Below are 25,705 nucleotides of genomic sequence, written 5' to 3' on the forward strand. Positions count from 1 at the left end.
CGGCTACTTTATGTTGTGTCCCATCAGAAGACATGTTAGTGTGTGCGTAGTGCAGATGCTTACTGGACGCTGGCAGTCTGAGCTCACCCGAGTGTGCCTTAGAATAAAGGCGTGGTGATGTACTTTCCCCAGATGACAGCACTGGAGCACAGTGTTGTTCATAGTGCAGCGCGAGCCCGCCGGGCAGAACAGGTCAGACTTGACAGCAGTGTTCCTCTTTCCTTGGTGGGAGACACATGCCCGCTTGACCGAGAACCGGATTACTCTGGTGTGTGCGATTCCTCTGGCTCACAAGTGTTTCCCGTCATAGCTCAAAGATAAACTTGTGGTGCCATTTCGGCCCCCATGATCCATTAACAATAATCGCTGTTCTTCACCCAAGCTTTAGGAGTTACAAAATGGGCTTTTATTTTATTATTATTATCATTTTTTTCACTGAGCCAGTGTGTTGATAATAGTTTATGTTTGTTGTATTGTGGCCCTTTGTCCGGCAGGAAGTTCCTGCTGCATCTGCATCCCACCCTCAGCCAGCCAGCCTTGTGATGCTCTGGGATAAATGCAGTATTCTAAAAATCACTTGGTTTTCTTCCTAGGCTCTGGACTGTTTCACAGCAATGCTTTCTAAGCATAAAAGCAGACTTAAAATGGCAGAAGTCATTGGAAGCAAATTAAACATTTCCAAAAAAAAGGTATGTGGTGCTTTTTCCTTTCCTGTTGCAAGACCCCTGGGTGAGTGACTGGCCTCTGGTCCTTACCTAGCTGTTGCAGGGCTGCCTGCTCTGTGAATTAGCGATGTCGTTGTGTTCTCTCATGACCATAGCACTCGCACACCTCCTCCGTGAGGTAGTTCTCGGAGCACTTCCCACACCTAACCTGAGTGAGCTCTCTCAGGTTCGATGCCTTGCGTATACCATATTACCCAGTGTTGTGCTGAGCACTTATTCGATAGGCTGTAGACTCAGAACTGGCACTTAGTAACACTTGTTTCTGAGTGTAGTGGCTACAAGTTGGGCCGTGATCCGCAGGATAGGCGATTTAAAACCACTAGTGCAGCGGTTCTCAACTTGTGGGTCGTGACCCCTTTGGGGGTAGCCTTTAACGGGTCGCCTGATTCATAGCAGTAGTAAAATGACAGTGATGAAGTAGAAACGAAAGTAATTTTATGGTTGGGGGTCACCACAACATGAGGAACTGTGTTAAAGGGTCACGCATTAGGAAGGTTGAGAACCACTGTATTAGTGGCTCCTTGGGAGATAGGCCTTCCTGCTCCTGTAAAGAGTTAGTCTCAGAAACTCACAGAGGCAGGTCTCTATGAGTCAGTATTGACTTGACGGCAGTGAGTTGTTTTTGTCTATAATTTTGTACCGTATCATTTTCCCAATCATTGTATCAGTATCTTTAAACTTCAGAAAAGCTGAATAAGTACAGTGAATGGCTATAGAGCCATTTTGGAGGGCTAGAGTCATTGTTAGCATTGCTAGTATTTTCTCATTTTCGCGATAGGAAAGGATTTTGTAGAGGAGCGGGGCTCTTTCGGCTGAGGCAGTGGCAGTGGTGGGCTCGGTCCATCTTAGGGCACGGCCCTGGCCTCCTGCATGAATGATGCCTGTTCTAAAGCCCCATGTCTGGACTTCAGTCGTGGGAGGCTTCTCTGACTTCTGAAACACTTGGAATGGTTTTGGTTACTGCTAACAGAACATGCTTCCTAGTAAAAAGAGGCTTAAACAATATAGAAATATCTCCGTGATCATATGCAAGGGAATGAAATCACGACTGGCTTAGACTGATCAGTACTCCCTCCTTTTGGGGGGAGGGGCTTGCCTTCTCTGAGCACTTGACTCCTGCGCCAGACCTGAACAACATTTGGGTCCTTTGGGTCGGTGAGGAACAGGAGGAAGGGCAGTTGGGTCGATGTCCAGCAGTGTCTGTCCCGCATCTGTTTCTGCTGTAGCTGCCGTCAGATGGCCCATGTTTACGTGGGGCCGCTGTCTCCTGCGGTCTAGTGGGACTTGAAGGCAGAGGAGCACAGAGCTGGAGCAGCACTCCGTAACTTTTCCCCAGGTCTTTCAGGAAAGCAGCTTTCTGAACATCCTCTGCTGCCCCATGTGGAAGTCCACACTGCAACTAAAGGTGGAGGAGCAAGTACCCTTCCATGCTTTGTTTTTAAGTCGGAGGAAGTTCGAGAAGGATAGAAGAACTTAGCTACCAGCTTAGCTGCTGATGGTGGAAATAAAGAGGGCGTCTTTGTAAAGAGATAGTGGATGCATCAGGACATCTGTGAAGATTATGAGAATTTTACGTGAACTCTCCTTTCCCTCAGGCTGAATATTTCTGTCAACTTTACAAACCAGAAATTGTGATCAATGAGCTAGATGTGCAAGTGGGACGTGTGCGGCTTCTGCGGAAGCAAAGTGAGGCCGTCTACATCCAGAGGTAAACGGGATTGTGAGCTCATCGAGAACCGTGGGGTGGTTGGGGCCTGCTGGAAGATGTCGTGTGACTGTGTTTCCAGAGTGTGTCTGTGAACAAGGGAATGCTTGTTTTTGACTTGGCATCAGCAGAGATGAGCCCTTGCTTTTGTTCAGGCTAGTGTGCTTCATGTAAGAGCCCTGGTGGCATAGTGGACCGTTGTTGGGCTGCTAACCACAGGGTCAGCAGTTCAAGCCCATTAGTTTTTCCCCAGGATAAAGAGGAGGCTTTCTGCTCCCATAAAGATTTATAGCCTCGGTAACCAAAAGGGGCAGTTTTACTCTGTCCTGTAGGGTCACCCTGAGACAGCATTGACTCGATAGTGAGTTTTTAATTTGAGGATATTTCCAACGTTAATGTTGGACGTCAGCCTGTGCCCTAACAATTAGTCTGCAAATTCCTTGAAGGCAGGGATTATGTAAACCTCTGAACATTTAGTACTTAACTCTGGCTGGATATGATGCTAAGTGCTTTTGCAAGGTTTTGTTTTTCATGTAGCGTTATAATAATCATATGAACTAGGTACTTTAGACACATAGGTGAAGATACCGAGACTTTGAGAGGTTAAGAAAATTTCCTAGGGTGATATACAGCTAGGACAGATAGTTTATTGTTGGTGCTTTAAGCTATACAGAGCCTTGAAAAGTACCAGGTACATAAATAGTTCGTGTTTGCAGGGAAGACAAATTGTGTACTTCTTACGTGGTCAGGACATCTGTAAAGAAACCTTGGAGACGTAGCAGGATACATGTTGGGCTGCTGCAGCAAAATCAACAGTTCAAGACCACCAGCTGCTCTGAGGGAATAAGATGAGACTTTCTACTTCTGTAAAGAGTTACAGTCTTGGAAACCCACAGGGCCAGTTCTAGCCTGTCCTGTAAGGTCACTATGAGCCAGAATCAACTCGATGGCAGAGAGGAATGACATCTGTTAGGGCAAGGAGATGGGTGCTCTGAGCTTTCTTCTCATTCTTGTTTGTGAGTTTGGGAAATGTAGCTCCAAATAGCAGATGCATGGAGGCTGGTTTCTGACTGCTTTGTCCCTCCGCAGAGAGAAGCTCACTTTTGCAGCCACACGACCCTCCTCTGTTCTTATTGAGCAGCTTGCTGTGTGTGTCAGCAAAGGGGAGCCCGTGTTGCTCGTGGGAGAGACCGGAACTGGCAAAACCTCTACTGTCCAGTACTTGGCTCACATTACAGGTAAGGGCAATACTTCTCCTCTAGACAATCAACCTTTCACAGTGGCTGCCTCTTCCACCCTCCTTTATTAAATAAAAATGTCCAGGGAACACCAGTGTTTAAAAAATGCTGCCATTCTGCATGCAGTCGTTCCCCTCAGAAATATACCGCAGTGAACAGACTGGTATTACCTTTCTCAGCTCCATAAGGCAGTCCACATCCAGACGCAAACAGCATTGTGAGCTCATCTGAGAACCAAGCGGGGAGGGGAGATTCTAACAAAGGGTTATACATGTAGCTATTGTTTTGAAACAAATGGGATGATATTCTCCATATTGCACCCAGTTAAACAGTTTAAACAAATCTCGGGGAAGAACTGTCTCATTGTTTTGAATGACTAGTAATATCACATATAGTATTTGATGACTGAATAATATAATTGATCTTAGATACTATAATTGATGCATTCCTAGTTTATGTCATCATATATAGGCATGGACTTAAGGCAGGGCTTTTCTTAGTGTTCTCACATAGCGAAGCTGGAGTAATAATACCACAGTAATAATACCACAGTGAATCTCCATGTAATTTGTTCAGTTCTCAACGTTTTGTAAACATTGTGAATGGTTGGAACTCCTGGAAGGAAGTGAAACGGAGGATCAAAGGGGACACACACTTCACGGTGTTACATATCCTTATCCCCCTACGAGTGACTAATGTTAAAATTTTGGAATTACCTCTCCCCCTTTCTTTTTCAAAGGTCACCATTTGAGAGTTGTTAATATGAACCAACAAAGTGACACTGCAGACTTGCTTGGAGGGTAAGTGCTACTTAATCCCCGCCCCGCCTTTTGTATTCATTGCTTGAACACAAGCATTTTCTTTAATCATTTTATTGGGGGCTCATATATACATCAATTGTATAAAGCACATTTGTACATTCGTTACCCTCATCATTCTCAAAACATTTGCTCTCCACGTAAGCCCCTGAAATTAGCTCACCCCCCCCTCCCCGCTCCCCCCTCTCTCATGAACCCTTGATAATTTATAAATTATTATTTTGTCATATCTTACACTGTCCAACGTCTCTCTTCACCCACTTTTCTGTTGTCTGTCCCCCAGGGAGGAGGTTATATGTAGATTAAGGTGACCATATTTTAACACTGGTAAAACGGGACACCATCGGGACGCTATTGATAAAACTCATGTCCTGGCAAAATAGCCACATGGCAGTCGAAAACCGTATACTCTAGCTTGTCGTGCATTCTTTCCAAAAATTGGGACTTTTTTAAAATGCCGCAGAACGCGGGACAAAATGTTAAAAATCAGACTGTGCTGCCAAAAGCGGGACGTCTGGTCACCTTAATGTAGATCCCTGTAATTGGTTTCCCCTTTCTACCCTACCCTCCGTCCACCCTCCCGGTATTACCACTCACCACTGGTCCTGAAGGGATCATCCGTCCTTGATTCCCCACAAACATTTTCTTATCAAACTCAAAGCATGGCTGGGAATAAATAGTCAAAGCCTGGCACTTATTTTCTCGACCCCAGCAAAATATTTATTGGATTTCTTGAGTTGCTCCCTGGTAGGGCATGTTTCCCTTCATTTTAAAGAACACCCGAGACCCTTGCTTTCAGAGCTCACACTGTGGGATGGGCAGGGGAAAAGCAGGCAAGGATGTAATCCATTAGTTTCTGTGAACCCAGCCCAGTTATCTAAGTGCCTGCAGTGCAGACTCTGAAACACTCTGTAGAGTGCCTGTCTCAGCTCTTAGTGCTTAAGCATTGCTCCTGGGATGTTGCTCTTGGGACGCCACTGTGATCATTGAAATGCACAGCTTCCCTGTGGTGATTTTGAGGTGGTTAGTTTTGTGCACATCTTTAGCTCATCTTGAAGGATGTAGAACTGATGGAGGCTTTAGGCATAACTTAGGCTGAACTGTATTGGGATCTGCCTCATTAAATTAACTTTGAATTAGTGCTTTACAAAAATCTTTAAAGACATAAATAATGGAATTTACTGTGCTCCTTGCCCTTGTGGAGTCTGCCGGAAAGCTCTCATTTCCCGAGGACACATTAGGCTCTTGCAGTCCTTAGCTTGGGATCCTGCCTTCTCTCCGAGGCTGGGCCGTCCGCTGGCACCCTGCCGCTGTTTGCCCACCTAACCCATGACTTAATGTCTTCAACTGTGTGCCAGTGAAAGCTTTTACATTTATCTCCAGCTTCGCATCTCTTAGCTGGGGCTTATTTCTCTTATTCTTCTGCGTTCCCTTTATTTTCCCTTAATGCTCTATCTGTCTTGTTTCAATCTTAACTTTTGTTTAGTTAATCACCACTCATCTTCTTAGTCTCTGATTGAGGTACTGGGTAGTGTATTCTTATCCATATATGGGACTTATTGTTTTAATTTTAATCAGACATATTTACACTACTATGTGTACTGGTATGTTTTCAGTAACATTTTACTATTTAGTATTCAGAACTCAAATGGGACTAATCTTGCATGAATGGAGCATGTACAGACTCTATTTCTCTTAAGAATGTGTGGTCTTAAAATGTCAACCATGGCAAGTAGTTTTAAATATACCGAGCACGCAGCAGCCTACTCGTCCTGATGGAATTGATGGGATCAGATTCTTCAGTGACTATGGCTTTGTTTTGCTGTCAGCTCGGTGAAGTAATTAATACATTCATTTTCCCCTGTTAAGAGCTTGTATCAGTTATCAAAAGGAGAGTATTCTACTTTTCATGTTTTGTATAACTGGCAGTATGCCTGTTTACTGTACTCTGATGTTACTGGAAAGGGGTGCAAATATAACCTGTGCATGTATATTGCATTTTAGCTATTTTGGTTACTCTTGGTTAAGAATTCTGATTTATACTAAGATGGAAAGACACAAAACAGAGCAAGCAAATTGAAGACTGGGTTAGGAGATGGGTAGGGAAGGAGCAGCAGTCCTATTGGGATGAGTAGTTGGTTCCATCTGTTTTTATTATGTCATATAATATATGCTCAATATATTTGACATGTATTAAATATGTTAAAAGGGTTTATAGACAGTTATTCTGGTTTGCAAGTCTGGATCCTATAGATTGATTTTTAAAGCAAATATTATTAAGGATAAACTTTCTAAAAGTAAAGTCACCAGACTCTTGAACTTCTTACATCACTGCAGATTGCTGTCTGAATTCTGTTGGTAGATAAACCACTTGCTTTTCACAGTGTTGGTGTTTTTCCTTTCATTTAATTTCTGACTGATTTTTGTTGTTATATTTGAAGTCGATTTTTTGTAGGCAGCACATAAACCTTCATGCTATCTGCGAGTGGAGAAGTAAAGTACATTTCAGTAGAGGCAGGGATGGGCAAGGCCCAAGAGATCCCATGTAAAACAGGAGAGGGCACAGGACTTGGCTGAAGCAGATAAAACCATCCTCAGAAAGGCGCTAAATGGTGACTGAGTAGTCTTGGTGCAGCAGTTTCTCTTTTAACTGGAGTAGTGTTTCTCAGCTTAAACATTTAAAAATTACCCCTATACCCTCGTCACCTTGCCCAAACCCGAAATCAAACTCATGCCAGCAAGTCAATTCTGACTCATCGTAATCCTTTAGAACAGAATAGAGCTGCCCTTTGGGTTTTCTGAGGCTGTAAATCTTCACGGGGACAAACGGCCTCATCTCTCTGCTGCCCAACCCGTAGCCCACAGCATCATCAGAGCTCCTTTCAATTCTCTCAGGAAAATTAAATTTACACTACTAAGATCCTACCTCTACGTAGAGACGTAGAGACACTAACTGCTGAGGCATAGGAGAGAAATTAAATGCTGAAAAATAGCTATGGCTTTATCGAGACCACAAACCATTAAAATATTGAAGATTCCCACCCTACCCCCCCCCACACACTAATGTTTGTGTCCTTGGGAAAGGTATTACCACTGTTGAGCATGCACGGGCCAAGTGTACATTCCGTTTCTTTTTAAAAATACAGTTTTATTGACATATAATTCACTCATCATACAAGTCATTGGTTTAGTCATATTTAAAAGAGTTCTGTAATTATTACCCCAAACAATTTTAGGACATTTTCTTTATAATTCTTACCTCTCCCTTTCTCTCCAACCTCCCCTGCCATAACCCTAAGAAACTGTTCATCTGTTTTCTGTCTCTGTAGATTTACATCTCTTAGATTTCATATACAGAAAAATATAAAACCAAAAGCCGAACAGTAATAGCAAAATGAAATAGGAAAACCTCAATAGAAAAGTAAGCAGAAAATATTAAAAACTAGAACAAATTAAAAATTGGTCCAAAGAGAAAACGAATGGTAAGGTGTTGCATTTGAACCTAACTACATCTGCATTAGCCCACTTTCTGGCGCTCGCTGGCTAGTGGACAGGCTGTTCACCTCCGGGGCCAGTTGTCAGAGCAGGGTCCCTGGAGGCTAGAGCACGTGGGGACTCTGCAATGGGTTTTGGGCGCTCACTGGCATCTGTAGCCTTCTGCACAGAAATTAGCTCAGTTTCAAATGTTATATTCTTCTAAAATGTCTTGAAACTTTAAAAACTCACTTTTAATAAAAATGATTTATTACCAATCCTATACATGGTATTTATTTTAACTTGTTAAATATACCATTTACTAATGTTAGGTAGGTATTTGTGTTTTTTCATCATTATTATCTAGTATTATTACTGACTTTTATTATAGACTTTTCAAGGGCTTCAGTGAGGAAAATGGGTTATAATTTAAAACTTTCTGAGAGATTTTAGAAGTTTGTGTTGGTAGTATTTCTGCTTTTGATGAGATTCTCAGTCCTGGTTTTCAGGCCAGGCTCTCTGGTTTTGGTGAGACACATTTACCTTTCATTTCATTTCAGTTACAAACCTGTGGACCACAAGCTTATATGGCTACCCTTACGGGAGGGATTTGAGGAACTGTTTGCCCAGACGTTTTCCAAGAAGCAGAACTTCACTTTCTTGGGGCACATTCAGACCTGTTACCGGCAGAAACGGTGGCATGATCTCCTGAGACTAATGCAGCATGTTCACAAGTCGGCCGTCCATAAGGATGGAAAAGAGGGCGACACTGGTAAGATGTGGCCCAGGCTCGCTCTAGGAGGGCATGCAGAGGTGGCTCAGCTAGCACAATCAGGAGAGGCGTTCGGGGGGCCGCGGAAGAATAAGGCTATACCCATTCCAACTCATCGGACTTATTGGGGCAATAGGGTGAAGTGTTAATGAGCGTAGGATTCGAGGCATGATTCCTACAAAGACAGGTAGTGCTGATGTACACGCACCTGGCCGTGGTCCGTAGGTCACATTCACTAGTAAAACGGTGGCACTTCACAGCACTGTATCCCACAGCTCAGGGCTCTTGGCAGCTTGGTTAAGTTTGCTGAGCTGTACGATGGGAATAAGAATACCAACTTCAACAGGATGGCATGAAGACAAATGAGTTAACAGTTCTACAAATGAATATCTTTTAGTATAGTGCTGATATAAACAAAACCAAACAAACCCTACTGCCATCGTATTGACCCTGACTCCTAGTGACACTGTATAGAATCTCCCAGGCTGCGAATCTTTATGGGAGAAAGTCGTTTTTATCTTGAATTGCCAAGTTTGCAGTTCGCAGTCAAACGCCTACCTGACAGCGCCGATGTATTTAGAATTATGTACATGCTTAGACTTCTTAATTTTACACTTTTAATATGTTTACCATCTGAGTGTCTCTTGTCTTGTGTGTGCTTAAGTTCCAATGTGTTCCTGGTGTTGTCAATGGTCAGTGCCCTCAGGTGCTAACCAGAAAGGTTGGCAGTTCCGGTCCATCCTGAGGTAGCTCAGCAGAAAGGCCTGGCGGTGATGTATACAGAAACATCAGCCACTGGACACCGGAGCAGTCTGTCTGTCACACAGGAGGGCGCGAGGACGAGAGCAGGTCGCCCAGTAGCTGGTGACTTGGGAAAGCTGTGTATCCACGACTCAAGCGCGTGCTTGTTTCTTGCCCTTTTCTTTTCCAGGACCGCTCCTGAAAGAGAAATGGGAAGCCTTCGGCCTGAGACTCAGCCACGCCCAACAGCAGATGAAAATGACCGAAAATGCCCTCCTGTTTGCTTTTGTCGAGGTATTTTGTTTCACTTATTTAGAGTTAACGAATGCTGATGTATTGAAAAGTGTAAATTCTAGGCAGGCTGCTGTCTGGTGTTATCTTCATGTTGATATTTTAGTGCTTTCCATTTAAGATTTAATGAAATAATGTTTTGAGGCGATGATTTTATAAAAAAACATTCGAATTTATAAGGCTTCATGAGCATCGTGCTTATTTATTTATTTTTAACGAGGTAGTTGGAGGTAAATAGTGAACCCTATATGGCAAGACTTGTTCGATCTTACATGTTTTGGACATGTCCGGAGAGACCAGTCCCTGGTGAAGTAGGGTGGCAGTGAGACGGGTTGACACAGGGGCTGCAGTAAAGGCTCAGGTAGAGGAACCATTGTGAGGATGGCGCAGGATTGGGCAGTGTTTAGTTCTGCTGGGCATCGGATCACTATGGGTCGGAACGGACTTAATGGCACCCAACAATAATAACAACATATTTTACAGAGCCTCTTTTGTGTATCTGTCTAAGACAGAGAGGCAAGGCCCCGTATCCGTTCCCCAGTTAACAAATTAAAACTGGCTGCTGAGAGTACATCTAGACGTTCACGGAAAACTTCCGTTATCTTTTAACCCCATGTCCCACAAACGTTTGGCTGCTCCTTCACACGCACAGGAAAGCACCGGCCAGTGCGGCAGCTGTCTCATGTAACCGGTCGTGTGAAGGGTCCCGTGCTGGCAGTGGTGCGGTCAGTCTCCCTCCCTTCTCTGAGTGTTCCTCCAACAGCCATCCTCCTTGCTCCCTCCGCCTCCTGGGGAATCTTTGACCGGCTGCTGTGCATTGGAACCATGCAGATGGTTCTTACAGGAGCACAATTCCCGAGGCAGGCTTCTTGACTAGTTAAACTGTTGCTTGATTTAAAGAAGATAATGTGGGCTATTTGGGCTTAAAGTTTAAAGACAGGACAACAGTTTCAAGCGTTCCATGATTTCTGAATTTCTTGAAACTGAAATTCTGTTTTATAATTTTATCTTTTTCACCAGGATTTTTCTAAGGAATCCTTGATTAAATTGTTCACTTAATGAAATAGTCAATTAAAACGTCAAGTACTCTATTAATACTACACTACATCAGAGTATTACTGGTTTTGTTCTGTTTTTTAAAAATAGCTATAGAAGAATATTTGTTAGGATCAGCATGAAGACAAAAGTATAGGGGTAGAACAACCCTTTCACAGGGGTCGCCCGATTCGTAACAGTAGCAAAATTACAGTTATGAAGTAGCAACAAAAATAAGTTTATGGTTTGGAGGGGTCACCACAACATGAGGGGGAACTGTATTAAAGGTTCGCAGCATTGAGAACCACTGGTATAAACCAATTTAAAATTCGTCAAATTTCGTGTATGCTGTGTAATTTCAGTGGATTTTAGGATTTTATTTTACTTTTATTTATTTGTAAAATAGTTTTATTGGCATATACTTCACATATTGTACAATTTAATCATTCCACCATAGTAATAAGAGTTGTTCAGTCATTACCACTATCAATTCCAGGACATACTCTTGTTCTCATTGTTGTGAGTGTCCTCCTTATATTTATTTACCTGTCGTAGAGTAGTTCATATATAGAAAATTACACGAACCCAAACAGGAAGCCAACAAAACCCAAAAACCTCCAGCAATAATAACAAAAGAAAACAGAAGAATCTCAAAAAGAGAACAAAGCATTAGAAACTGAAACAGCTTAAAAATGTGTCAAAAAGGAGCTCAAACGGTGTTATATTTTAACCTAAGTACATCCGTCATAATCAACTTCTCGGTGCTCTGTCTGACAGCAAAGTTATTTACTCTTCTGGGCGATGGTCAGAGGGAATTCGCCAGATGATTAATCCATGTGGGGACCCTGCAAATGGATGTGGGGCTTCCACTGCCATCCTTAGCTTTCTGCAAACCAATGCTCAGAGTTTAAGCTCTGATCTCCTTCCCTCCTTCGAATTTGGCTTTTATTACTTGCAAATTTTGGATCACACAGGCCCGTGTGCTTCTTACACGTGGACGTAGTTGATGCCTCACTTCGATGGCTGTTTATATAAAGACAGGTCTAAAAGGCCGAGATGCTATTTTTCCTGCTATCCAGGTGCCATCTTGTGTGTTTGCCACACTTTTCTTCACAGGGGCGAGTGTTAAGATGTATTTTTGACTGCTCTGGAAATGGCGCTTTAAAGAGGTATTGTGCAGCAGCTCTTCCCAATCAATACACGTTTGATCTCGACTGCTGCTTCCATGAGGGCTGGTTATGGGTCCAGGCAAGATGAAATCCTTGACAACTTCAGACTTTTCTCCATTTACCATGATGTTACCTATTGGTCCAGTTGTAAGGGTTTTGTGTTCTTCACATTGAGTTTTAATCCATATTAAAGGCTGCAGTCTTGGTCTTCGTCAGCAAGTGCTTCAAGTCCTCACTGTTAGCAAGCAGGAGGGTGCCGTCTGCGTACTGAAGGTGACGTATATATATATGATGTCTCCTTCCTACAGTCCGAATGTTGGGCTCTTCATACAGTCCAGCTATTCTCTGATTATTCACACAGCACATTGAATCCATTTGAGTAGAGTATACAACCTTGACAACACACTTTTCTTGATTTTAAACCAGGCAGTATTCCCTTGTTCTGTTTTCACAATTATTTCTTGATCCATGTACAGTTTCATTCTGAGCACAGCCAAGAAAACGTAAGTAAAAACTTTCCTAGTAGTTTCTTCAGTGAGCCAAGGGATATCCCTGACATTAGTAGGGCTATCCCTTCTTCCACGTTCTCTTAATCTCCACCGGATTTCTTGCAGCTCCCTGTCAGTGGATTGCTACCATCATTATTGAATGTTCTTCAGTAAAGTTTTAGTTGCACATGATATCAATAACACTGTTCTGTAATTTGTGAAATCTATTGGGTTACCCTTCTTTGGAATGGGTAAAAATATGGATCTCTTCCAATCAGTTGATCAGGTAGCTGTCTTCCAAATTTCTTGGCATAGACCAGTGAGTCCTTCCCATGCGTCATCAGCTTGTTTAAGACTTTAGTTAGTACTCCATCAATTCCCGGAGCCTTGTTCTTTGCTCATGCTTTCAATGAGGCTTGAATTTTAAGTATTGAAGAGTGAGGATTTCACTTTGAGGACTAAGAGTGCCTGACCCAAGCTGTGGTATTATTTTCAGTTACCTCATATGCATGCCAAAGTTGGATATTGAATAAGTAGAACCAGGTAAGAATCAGTGCATTTGAATCACAGTGCAGGTGAAGAATGTTGGCTGTACTATGAACTGCCGAAAGAACAAACAAATCTATGTTGACAGAAGTAGACCCAGAGTATGGACATGAGGATGGCAAGACATTGTTTTTTAGAGCTCGGGTGATCTTTTTTTTTTATCGTTTTATTAGGGACTCATATAACTCTTATCACAATCCATACAAACATCAATTGTGTAAAGCACTTTTGTACATTCATTGCCCTCATCCTCAAAACATTTGCTTTCCACTTAAGCCCCTGGCATCATGTCCTCGTTTTTTTCCCCCTCTTACCCCTCCCCCCTCCCTCATGAACCCTTGATAATTTGTAAATTATTCTTTTGTCATATCTTGCCCTGTCCGACGTCTCCCTTCACCCACTTTTCTGTTGTCCATCGAGGAGGTCACATGCAGATCCTTGTAATCGGTTCCCTCTTTCCAACCCACCCTCCCTCTACGCTCCCAGTATCACCACTCACACCACTGGTCCTGAAGGGATCCTCTGCCCTGGATCCCCTGTGTTTCCAGTTCCTATCTGTACCAGTGTACAGAGGATGGCAAGACTTTGTCTCACATATTTTGGGCATGCTATCAGGAGAGACCAGTCCCTGGACAAAGATGTCATGCTTGGAAAAGTGTAAGCACAACGAAAAAGAGGAAGACCTTGAAGAGGATGGATTAACATAGTGGCTGCAACTTAATAACTTCAGTGGGCTCAAACGTAGTAACACTTGTGAGGATGGCGCAGGACCAGGCAGTGTCTCATCTGTTGCACATGCCATTACTATGAATCTGAACCACTTTGATGCACCTGTCCACAACAATGAGAGAGAAACGCCTCTCTTGAAGCCACAGTGTGGAAATCGGATTTAGATCTTCTCTGGCAATGGAGAAAGCACCGCTGTACACTCTGGTTGCTTGACCAGTTAGCTGATCTTGACATTCTCATAACCTGACTCTGGATGTACCTTTAGTGCCTCTCGTAGCCATTGAAGGAGTCCTGGTGGCATACCGAGCTAATCGTTGTACTGCTAACCTGCTGCTAACCACAGTGTCAGCAGTTCGCACCCACCAATTGCTGTGCTGGAGAAAGATGAGGTAGTTTTCTTCTGTAAAGATTTATCGCCATGGAAACCCTATGGAGTAGTTTTATAGGTTCCCTGTGAGACAGAATGGACTGATAACAGTGAGTTTTGTTTTTCAGATAGCCATTTAGCTCATACCTGAGTATCCATATATTAAGAAGATAGCGTTTATTGCATCTAAGGCTCAGAGCTATTCCCTCGACCCTTTTGGACATTAAAACAGCTAATGAAGCCTTACTCGGCAGACCTGAGGGCAGTGAAGGCCTGGGAGAGGTTTACTCTTACAGTTCTAACCTTGGCTGTATAATTGCTTTTTGTGAGTGTGTCTTTGTTTGAAATGAATTCTTAACATTGTACTTTTTTCTTCTAGGGCACATTAGCTCAGGCAGTGAAGAAAGGAGAATGGATTTTGCTGGATGAGATTAATCTGGCTGCTCCAGAAACATTAGAGTGCCTGAGTGGTTTACTTGAGGGATCCATGGGCTCCCTGGTGTTGCTGGATCGAGGAGACACAGGTAGCAATAGGCCCCCTTGTATGTTGAGGCAATGCCAAGCCTTTTGGCCAGTGTAGAGCAGGCCTAGGGACTGGTTCTTTCCAGTTTGACCCCTGGTTGAGGGTGATTATCATCTCGTATGCCTTCAGATGAACAAATTCCTAGGTTTATCCTTTAGATCCAAATCAAGGTTATTGCTAAGATATAGGTTCTGATTCAGTATATTTGAAATGGAATGGAAATAGAAATTCTCAACGGGGGTTGGACTGGAATGAACTGGTTCGAAGCTGTGGTTTAGAATAAGATTCATTGGATGAATTTATATGGTGGATGTATATGGGTCTCTCAATGGAAATTGTTGATTCTTTCAGCTAGTTATCCTACTGTAAACTGCACTGTAGTTTTGTTAGACAATGTGAGTAGTGCTAGGAGCCAATAAACATAATTTACCAAGGTATATGGGTTGCAGGCACTGGATATGCATATACAGTGGCACAATCTTCACAGATCGATAGGTGGTAAAAGAAACAATAGTGAACGTCCACACAACAGGGTGGAGAATGGCAGCCTATGGTTGAGTTGTATACATGGGTTTGGACAGGGATTTCAGTGAGGTTCAGGAATGGCAAAGATGGTTCGACCACACAGCAGGTTTGTTCAGTAGGTTTGAATATCTGGCGACGTAGCAACAACCTGAGGCCAGGTTGCTAGGGCTAGGAGTTTGTGTAGTTAGAATTTCCCTGGGAGACTGGCTGATCAATTGATTTTTTTAAAATCATTTTATTGGGGGCTCGTACAATTTTTATCACAATCCATACATACATCCATTGTGTCAAGCACATTTGTACATGTGTTCCCATCAATTGATTTTTTTAAGCTGTTGAAAAGTGACACATTTTTCTTAACAGAACCATTAGTTCGACATCCTGACTTCCGTCTATTTGCCTGCATGAATCCAGCAACTGATGTGGGCAAAAGAAATCTCCCACCAGGAATAAGAAACAGGTGAGAGACATTTTACAATTTATTGATTGGTCATATTAACGTAATCAAATTTCTTTTTTTTTTTTAGTCATTTTATTTCCTAATCATTTTATTAGGGGCTCATACAACTCTTATGACAATCCATACATACATCAATTGTGTAAAGCGCATTTGTACATTCATTGCCCTCGTCATTCTGAAAACATTTCCTCTCCACTTAAGCCCCCGGCATTAGGTCCTCATTTTTCCCCTCCCTCCCCGCTCCCCCCTCCCTCATGAGCCCTTGATAATTTATAAACTGTTATTTTGTCATATCTTGCCCTGTCTGACGTCTCCCTTCACTCACTTTTATGTTGTCCATCCCCCAGGGAGCAGGTCACATATCGGTTCCCTCTTTCCAACCCACTCTCCCTCTACCCTCCCAGTATCGCCACTCACACCACTGGTCCTGAAGGGATCATCCACCCTGGATCCCCTGTATTTCCAGTTCCTACTTGTACCAGTGTACATCCTCTGGTCTAGCCAGACTTGCAAGGTAGAATTCGGATCATGATAGTGGGATGGGGAGGAAGCATTTAGGAACTAGAGGAAAGTGTATTTTTCATCACTGCTGTATCGTTCCCTGACTGGCTCGTCTCCTCCCCGAGGCCCCTCTGCAAGGGGATCTCCAGTGGCCTACAAATGGGCTTTGCACTCCCCCCATCATTCACTATGGTAAGATTTTTTGTTCTGATGACGCCCTATACGTGATCCCTTCGACACCTCGTGACCGCACAGGCTGGTGTGCTTCTTCCATGTGGGCTTTGTTGCTTCTAAGCTTGATGGCCGCTTGATTACCTTCAAGCCTTTAAGACCCCAGACACTATACTTTTTGATAGCCGGGCACCGTCAGCTTTCTCATACATATGTGCCTCCTTAAAACGAGTATAAATTCTTGTGTTCCTGGGATTGCCACCACAGTGGGAAAAGAAAAAAGATAAGAAAAATATGAGTATAAATTCATCTTAATTTTATAGCTGTTTCATTTGCAATGGCTTTTTAGAAGACCTCATTTTGTATAAGAAGTAATAAAGGGAGTAGTTTTGGTAGCATCTACATTATCTTTTTATTTATTTTGGACAGTATTTTTCAAGTCAAAAGATGTGTATTCATTGTGCAGTTAAAATGAGTTTGCATAATGGCTCTTGTTTTTCTATTGTTTTTGTTAGAATAGCTGGATTAACTTCTTAAAAGATAGTTTTAATTCTTTATAGGTTCACAGAGCTTTATGTGGAAGAATTGGAAGGTAAAGAAGACTTACAGATTCTTATTGTGGATTACCTGAAGGGCTTGAGTGTGAGCAAGAGCACTGTCCAAGGAATCATAAAGTAAGTTTGATTGTGTGTCTGTAAACCATCTCCCCAGGTTAAAAAAATATATATGTGCATTTATACATGTACTTGACTCTTGTCTCGCTTTCTCTGTTTTTTTGTTTGGTTGGTTGGTTGATTTTTGTTTTTTGCTTCTAACCAGAAAAGATTGGTGGAGCAATATTATTTGGATTTCTATTTTAAGGTTGGAACTTTATATGAACTCTCTTGCATTTTTCCTAGGAAGCTCTGAATTGTTGCTACCTATGATGATGTGTAAACAAGTAGATAGTGTTCTCTTATTACTTTTGTATTCTTGGCTAAGAGTTTGAATTTCTGAATGAAATGTAATTTTTTCATGTAAATTTTCGTAGACCCGACTTAAAATTTTATGTCTCGACAAAGTCTTACTTTCCCATTTGTGGGAAAGTAGCAGTTTCATATAATTGATGCAGTTGAGTTTGGAGTTAACAGAGGCTTACCTGTATAATTATATTATAGAGTAGTTGTGTGGCTTAGTGATTTTACTTTGTTTCCTTCTGGTTTTTATATGTACTTTGTTCCGTCTTTTATGTCTGACAACCAGACGTCAGTGTTGACTTTGTCAGAAATGAATTATGTCATCTCGGACACGTTAGATAACCTTCTCTGTGTCTTCTAGAAAGAAATAATGGACGCTGTTAAAATATTGAAATAGTATTACGTTAGTGTTTTAGGGTTTATTTTTGGTTCATTCAGTTTTTAAACAAAATAATTTAGTGCTCAGGAGCTTGAGATAGAGTAGTTAATAATCATTAAATTTGGTTCTCCTTATGAAACTTTAAATATGGAGGAGAAGATAAGTAATAAAGAAGGACACGTGTAATGCAACTTTGGGTTGTGATTAAAATAAAGCAATATGAGCTACAGAATGGAGCCTAGAGTCCTGCTTCAAATAGATTTGTCCAGGGCGCATTTGCTCAAAATGCTTTCCAATTGACTCCCTGAGTCCTGCTTCAAATAGATTAGCCCAGGACGCATTTGCTCAAAATGCTTTCCATTTGGCTTCCTGTCGACGCAGTGGTTTAGCACTTGACTGCTCATGGAAAGGTTGGTGGTTCAAACTCACCTGCTGTCCTGTGGATAACAAACTTGGCATTCTGTTCCCATAACAATTACAGCGTAGGAAACCCCCTGGGGCAAGTCCCCTCTGTTATATGGAGCTGATGTAAGTCAAAATGAACTGAGTGACCCACACTACACCACGAACAGTAAAGTGGTTCAGTGTACCACATCCTAAATTTGTGAGACAAGAATATTTGGACAAAAATGTGTGTAGTTAAATTTCAAGAAGCTATAGATAGAACAGTGGGGGGTTAAACCAGGGGCTCTTGTAAAATGTTGATACTACAAGTTGTGACTGTTCTCTACGTAGTAACTTGCTTCTGGAATGTAGATTCTTTCTGTGTTTTACTGGTGAGATATAGTTAGATTTGCAAAGATGCCAGCCAAATCCCACTTCATTTCACAGTAGGAACTAGCATTTCATCTGTGATGAATATTTGACTACAAATGTTCTTGTAGTGTTTAATCATGAATATCTGAAATTGAGGAATTGCATAATTTATTCTAAAATATTTCCCATCTGGTTGGTAAGAAAAGTTCCATTTTAATTTCAATTTTTCTGCAAAGAAAAAAAGAATTTAAAATCCCTAGAAATATTATTTTTTATATTTTGACAGAGTTTCCCTCTGTGTGCTGGATTAAAGGGCATAAAATTTTATAATTTTAGTAAATAGTATAGTGTATTTTCTCAGAAGATTTATTCCCACCAGCAATGGTTGGAAGTCCCAACTTCCCCGGGCTCTCACTGTTTCAGACGCTGTCAGTCTATTAGTTAATAAATGATTTGACAGAAGAACCTATGCAGGTTTGTCACCTGATGATCTCTTTATTTTACAGCTGGGGAAACTAAGACCTAAGTTACACAGCTAAATCACACCACTACCTAATACATTAACTGGAAACTAGAATCCAAGTTCATCTACACGGCCCCTATTTCTCCCTCCCCTAATAATAGCTACCAGATTTTGTTGAGAGGGTGTTCCCCCACAAAGCCATTTGCATATTATTCCCGAGGACCTATGAATATGTTATCTTGTGTAACTAAAGGACTTTGCAGATGTGATTTAAGTTAAGGACCTTGAGATTTAGCTATTATCTTGGATTAGCTGAGTGAGCAGTGTCCTTACCTGGGGGAAGTAGAGTTAGAGAAAGAAATGCAGTCATTGAATAGAAAGCTGAGTGTTGAGATTTCTGGAATGCAGACAACTTCTAAACGCTGAAAACTGTAAGGAAATAGATTCTTCACTAGAGCCTCAGTGCCTTGATTGTGCCTCCCAAAGCCCACTTCAGAAGACCACCTGACTTTTAGAACGGGAAGACCATGAATAGATTTGTGCTGTTTGAAGTCAGTTAAGTGTGGTAATTTGTTAGGGCAGTCATAAGACACCCACATGGGAGGAGGAGGTACCTGCTTTCTACTCACATCTATGTTGTTTGGGTGGGAATGGTCGCAAACTCTGCCAAGGCCAGATGGCCAGGCGTCAGCTAGCCAGCACATGTCATTCCCTCCTTGAAGCTCTTGCTGATGAAGCTCAAACGCCACAGCCTTCAATGTTGGTTGCAATTCAGTGTAAAGAAACCCAGATCCTCACAGCTGGACCAATAGATAATAAACAAAGAAAAGATTAAAGTTGTGAAGAATTTAATCTTGCTGAGCTCCATAATCCACTTTTGTGGGAGCAGCAGTCAAGAAATCACACGACATACTGCAGGCCTGCCTTTCTGCACATGTTTTGATCAGCAGCCCACATCTGATCCACAGGGCCAGCAGGGCTCCTTTCTGCAAACTTTTTGAAGTCTTTTTGTACCTCTCCACTAGAAACGGCCACATCTTCCTGCTCTTTACTGATGTTACCATGTGCACAGCCTTTAGAACTACTGTGGTGGTAGATGTTGGTCTAGCATCTTACGGATCACATAGGGGATTCACGTATCTATCACATTTGAGCTGACTCTGGGCTTATACTCAGTCAGTTCTTGTTAAGGGCTCCTCCACATCTTTTCCTTATGAGACAGAAAGCTTTTCACCTCATTCAGGATATTTTTGTCAGAAATTGCATCTTGCATTTCTAGTTTCCCAAAGGAAGTTGCTAGATCTTCGTTGTACTGCTTGGAAAGATAGTCTGAGAGTATAGTGATCCTAGAGGACAGAGTAGAATTGTCCTGCAGGGTTCCCAAAGGTGTGGGTCTTTTGCCAAAGAGCATCTGGTGGGTTTGAACCTCTGACTTTTTCATTAGTAGCTGGGTTCTTTAGTTATTGCGTCACCAGGGCTCAGGTTCAATAGATTTAAGCATTTTCCTTAAGAGGTTTTGATGCATGCTCTAGGAAGTTGTGTGTATAAGATTGACCATTTAAAATCTGCTTAGACGTTCTTTGGGTCTTCTGTAGAGAAATGGGAACAGCAGGGAAATAATCAGTCTTCCTGGGTACTAAAGTCACCTGAATTGTATCCTCTTTGTAGCTTCTACACAATTGTGCGGAAAGAATCTGGGACCAAATTGGTGGATGGGACTGGCCACAGACCCCATTACAGCCTTCGGACACTCTGCAGGGCCCTGCGGTTTGCAGCCTCCAATCCATGTGGCAGCGTCCAGCGCTCGCTCTATGAGGTCTTTATCAAGTCTGTCTTTGGAGAGGGGTTCGGTGGTTGGACTCACCAGAGGAGAGGGCAAGCCACACTCTCCAGCTTGATAATCCCCAACAGGGCACACCACAATCACCATTTCCCTCCTTGGGCCTGTTAGCACGTTTCAAAGTTGTTCTGGGAATGAGCAGCACACTAGAGGCTGCATCATTCTCTTGAAGTAAATTGGCCTGTTACTGTAGAAGGGTATTTAATGTTAGGCATATTTTGTGTTTTTTTTTCCCTAGGGCTTTTGTTTGGGTTTCCTAACCCAGCTTGACAGGGCCTCCTACCCCATAGTTCAGAAGCTCATTTGCCAGCACATCATCTCTGGCAATGTCAAAAGTCTGCTGAAGCAGGTAAGCGATCTTCTGATTAGGGGCTGTTTGTTTACTTCATGAATGAAAGGCTGAACTACCATGTTTTCCGCTGGCTTGTGTCTTACAACACCACCACCACCCCAGTAATTACAGATATATACTGTTTAAAAAATTTACACATTTAATCTTTACCAATAGTGAAAATTCCCCCATATTCCTGCTCTTAGAGATAACCCTCTAATCCCTGTAAATCATTTATGTATTTTATTTTACTGTGCATTCAAAATATTGAGATACATTCTTATAAGTATTTAATTTAAATGGAAACCTCTTGTAGGAGTATCCCTTGTTAGGGTTAAGTGCACCCTGGATAGTTTAGTCTTGAGATCGATCTGTGTGCCTTGTCCTCTGTTGGACACATTGTCTCCGTTGATGGCTGCACGGTAATCTCACTACGATTTATCTGCCTGATTTCCTTCTGATTTTCCCAGAATAGCACAGTTCTAAACAAGACTGAGAGAAACTGTCTCACCTCTTAGCTTGGTTGCATGTTGATTGTTTTCTCTCTAGGAAGAGAGGACTCTTGGGCCTTAGAATCATTTTATTTTATTAGAATCATTTTAAACTCAGCCCTTTTTTTTTCTTTTAAAGATTCAATTAGCTCATGGATAAATATTTGTCATTGTAAAAACGCCAAAAGGCTCAGATTCTCTTTACCTGTTAACAATTGCTACCTGTTTCCCCTCCTTGCTAATGTTTGGTGTGTGTTCTTGAAGACTGTTCTCCATACCCCTTACCTCAATGAAGAAGCTTCAAGTGTACCCGAAATAACAACATTCATCAGAGGACCAATTGTTGTAGAAATGCTTTTGTGTGACTATTAATTTATCACTACTTGATCATTTTTTGAAGTTTATTAAAGTATGACAATTTAAGATAGTGCAACTTAATAGTTTGTACCTACCATACTGTGGATAGATCATTATACCTTCTTAATAGTGTAATTTTTCTGGAGGCTCAACATTATTTTTAATGTCTTTAAGGTGATACGGAGTGTAAGAATGTAAAACCACATTCCTCAGTGTAACAATGACTAATTTTAGTAGAACATGAGAGAACAGAATTGAGGTATAAAGTACTTTGCGAAATTGTTTTGATTAAAATTTTCCCCCAAACCCACCTACCTCTACCTCATTTTAAAAACTAGTATATATAAAAACAAACAATCAAAAAAACTAGTATATGTCAACATTTTGTTTTCATCCCCCAAGCCCATAGGTTTTACTGTTGAACACACCGTGAACATGGTAGCATTTAAAAAAAAAATCATTTTACTGGGGGCTCAAACAACTCTTATCACAATCCCTACATCTTTCTATTGTGTCAAGCACATTTATACATTTGTTGCCATCATTCTCAAAACATTTGCTTTCTACTTGAGCCCTTGGTATCAGCTCTTCATTTTTCCCCCTCCCTCCCCGCCCACCCTCCCTCACGAACCCTTGAGAATTTATAAGTTGTTATTGTTTTGCATACCGTACACTGTCCAACGTCTCCATTCACCCACTTTTCTGGTGTCTGTCCCTCAGGGAGGGGGTTATATGTAGATCTTTGTGATCAGTTTCCCCTTCCCCTCCTGGTATCGCCACTCTCAGTATTGGTTATGAGGGGTTTATTTGTCTTGGATTACCTGGCTTTCCAGTTCTTATCTGAACCAGTGTGCATCCTGTGGTCTAGCTGAGTTTGGAAGGCAGAACTGGGATCATGATAGTGGTAGGGGGGCGGAGCAAGCATTAAAGAACTAGAAGAAAGTTGTATGCTTCTTCGTTGCTGCACCCTGACTTGCTCTGTCCCTTCCCCACTACCCTTCTGTAAGGGGATGTGCAATTGCCTACAGATGGGCTTTGGGTCTCCACTCTGCATTTCCCCCCTCATTCTCAATGCTATGATTTTTTGTTCTTTGATGTCTGATACCTGATCCCATCAACACCTCGTGATCACACAGACTGGTGTGCTCCTCCCATGTGGGCTTTGCTGCTTCTCAGCTAGATGGCCTCTTGTTTATTTTCAAGCATTTAAGACCCCAGATGCTATATCTTTTGATAGCCTGGCACCATCAGCTTTCTACACCACATTTGCTTGTGGACCCACTTTGTCTTCAGCGATCATATCAGGAAGGTGAGCATCTTGGAATGTCACTTTAATAGAACAAAGTGTTTTTGCATTGAGGGAGTACTTGAGTAGAGGCCCAATGTCCATCTGCTAAAAGGTAGCATTCTTGATGACAACTTTTCCTGCTTTTACGCCCCTCTCTGAAAGAATGCCATAGTTGTCGTGGATTGTGAGTTACGTTGTCTCTTGGTTTTATCTTCCAGCCTATTCCAGAACCAAAAGGAGGCCGTCTTATCCAGGTTGAGGGTTACTGGATATCAGTTGGAGACAAAGAGCCCACCATTGATGAGACATACATTCTCACGTCATCTGTCAAGCTGAACCTGGGGGATGTAGTCCGAGTGGTCTCTGCAGGGTGTGTGGCACTTCTCTTCCACGTGCCCACTGAGGACTTTCCAGTCTAACGTTCTTCATTTAAAAGTGCTGTGTGACTACTCGTTTGCTAACTGAATACTGCCTTTTAAAAAAGTCACTATTAAGACTTTTCTACTGGATGGCAGCACTGTTTGTAGTTGTACCTTCTGTGGAAACAATACTGACACAGTCTGTGTTTCCCTTCAACCTTCAAAGTTGCTCTCGTCTAGAGCAGTGGTTCTCAACTTTCTTAATGCCGCAACACTTTAATACAGTGCCTCGTGTTGTGCTGACCCCCCAACCGTAAAATTATTTTTGTTGCTACTTGATAACTGTAATTTTGCTGCTGTTATGAATTGGGCGACCCCTGTGAAAGGCTGTTTGATCCCCCCCACCCAAAGGGGTTGCAACCCACAGGCTGAGAACCGCTGCCCTAGAGGGTTGTGTTGATGAACACTTGCCACCTGCTCTGTAATCAGTGAGAACCATCGATGCTACTCACCGTTTCCTTCGAGTGCGGTGAGAGTGCGGACATGGCTGTCTCCTTCATCTTTCCAAGGAACTATTTTAGATAGTCTTTTCAGGACTTGAGCAACACTCCATTAAGAGTTTAGGAGTATAGAAAAATGTTTTTATGATAGTGTTAAATGAGACCATTTTTCTTGTTTCTGCCATTGCTTAGATTAATTCTGTTTGTTTTTTTCTCATTTCTTTTTTTGTGCCTCCCCACTTTCATTGCTTTTATTGGCTGATTCTTTAAAGAACTTACCCAGTGCTGATTCAGGGAGAGACATCGGTTGGTAAGACAAGCCTAATTCGGTGGCTGGCTGCTGCTACGGGAAACCACTGTGTGCGCATTAACAACCACGAACACACCGACATTCAGGAATATATGGGGTGCTACACCTCGGATGCCTCAGGGAAGCTTGTGTTTAAAGAAGGTAGGCTAATTCCACTCCCTTCGTTCATGTTGACTCAGCTCCCCAAGTGACCATTCTTCAGCTTTTCCATGGCAGTATGGGTGGTGGTGATGGCATCGAGTCCCCCGAGTCCTGTAAGTTAATTAAAAGTTGTCCAGGCCCAGGTTTTGAAGAGTAGAGTTGAACTCAAAGGAATGGGATGAACCTTGGACAGAGGGAGCCCTGGGGTAGTTATGAGAAGTGGTGAATTAATATATTGTTCGTCTTGACTCTAGTCAGAAGAAAGACTTTTGGAAACAGCTTTCTTGACATGCAGGGCACAATCTGTGGTGAGATGTAGGGCTGAGTGCAGAGTGACTTTGAAATGTAATGGGAATGGAGACTTGGCTGGTCTGTACAGACCCGTTTTAAAAGCTGTGGACTGAATTATGAATTTATTTTCAGTGCTTATTATGTTTTCCAAGGTGTGCTTATTGATGCTATGAGAAAGGGCTACTGGATCATTTTGGATGAGTTAAATCTGGCCCCTACGGATGTGTTAGAGGCACTGAACCGGCTCCTGGATGACAACCGTGAACTGCTCATCGCAGAGACACAGGAGGTTGTGAGAGCACACCCTCGGTTCATGCTGTTTGCCACTCAGAATCCCCCAGGACTGTACGGGGGCAGAAAGGTGTGTGGCTTCCCCCTTCCTCTTCCGTTTGTTGTTGCGTTGAGCCATAAATCTGTTGGAGCGCATCTGTTGTGTGCATCTGTTGGAGCGATTTTCTTTGTGGCGAGTAGCAGGGTCTCCATCTGGAAATTAGATGGACAGGCCCTTCTTACCATCTTCCTTCTGTGCGTTTCCCAGGTGCTTTCTAGAGCTTTCAGGAACCGGTTTGTGGAACTGCACTTTGATGAATTGCCTAGTTCTGAGTTGGAAACCATCTTGCACAAACGGTGTAGTTTGCCGCCCTCCTATTGCAGCAAGCTGGTTAAAGTAATGCTGGACCTTCAGGTATTTTGTGTTCTCATCACTGCACTTAGTTGTTGTTGTTTTTTCACTTAGTTTTAAGTGGAGTGTGTTGATTAGATTCGGTGATCAAGTTTGACAGCTGTTTTTAGTGCAAATAAAAGTCCACCCTTCCCCCAACAGTAGAGTGTAAGGATCTTGGGTTAAGAATGTATTCCATTACTGATACAGTGAACCCTCGTTTATCGCGGTTAATCGGTTCTAGACCCTACCGTGATAAATGAAATTCCGCGAAGTAGGATTCCTTATTTGTAAATCAAATATT

At 42.3% G+C, this 25,705-nt stretch overlaps 1 protein-coding gene across 1 annotated transcript in view; it reads left to right on the plus strand.

Annotated features, from left to right (window-relative positions):
* MDN1 (midasin AAA ATPase 1) overlaps window positions 1–25,705 on the plus strand; it is a 152,231-nt gene that overhangs the window by 30,970 nt on the left and 95,556 nt on the right. Inside the window, exons 11-25 of the mRNA XM_045294316.1 lie at window positions 594–689; window positions 2,321–2,433; window positions 3,520–3,668; window positions 4,408–4,468; window positions 8,521–8,732; window positions 9,664–9,767; window positions 14,478–14,622; window positions 15,510–15,606; window positions 16,839–16,952; window positions 20,501–20,648; window positions 20,911–21,021; window positions 23,358–23,509; window positions 24,271–24,449; window positions 24,893–25,101; window positions 25,279–25,425. Coding sequence (XP_045150251.1) covers window positions 594–689; window positions 2,321–2,433; window positions 3,520–3,668; window positions 4,408–4,468; window positions 8,521–8,732; window positions 9,664–9,767; window positions 14,478–14,622; window positions 15,510–15,606; window positions 16,839–16,952; window positions 20,501–20,648; window positions 20,911–21,021; window positions 23,358–23,509; window positions 24,271–24,449; window positions 24,893–25,101; window positions 25,279–25,425 — 2,037 coding nt within the window. The remainder of the gene's footprint in view (window positions 1–593; window positions 690–2,320; window positions 2,434–3,519; window positions 3,669–4,407; window positions 4,469–8,520; window positions 8,733–9,663; window positions 9,768–14,477; window positions 14,623–15,509; window positions 15,607–16,838; window positions 16,953–20,500; window positions 20,649–20,910; window positions 21,022–23,357; window positions 23,510–24,270; window positions 24,450–24,892; window positions 25,102–25,278; window positions 25,426–25,705) is intronic.

This window comes from Echinops telfairi, unplaced genomic scaffold, assembly GCF_000313985.2.
Source record: "Echinops telfairi isolate 266 unplaced genomic scaffold, ASM31398v2 ScPeMD7_3533;HRSCAF=4204_0, whole genome shotgun sequence".
NCBI lineage: Eukaryota > Metazoa > Chordata > Mammalia > Afrosoricida > Tenrecidae > Echinops > Echinops telfairi.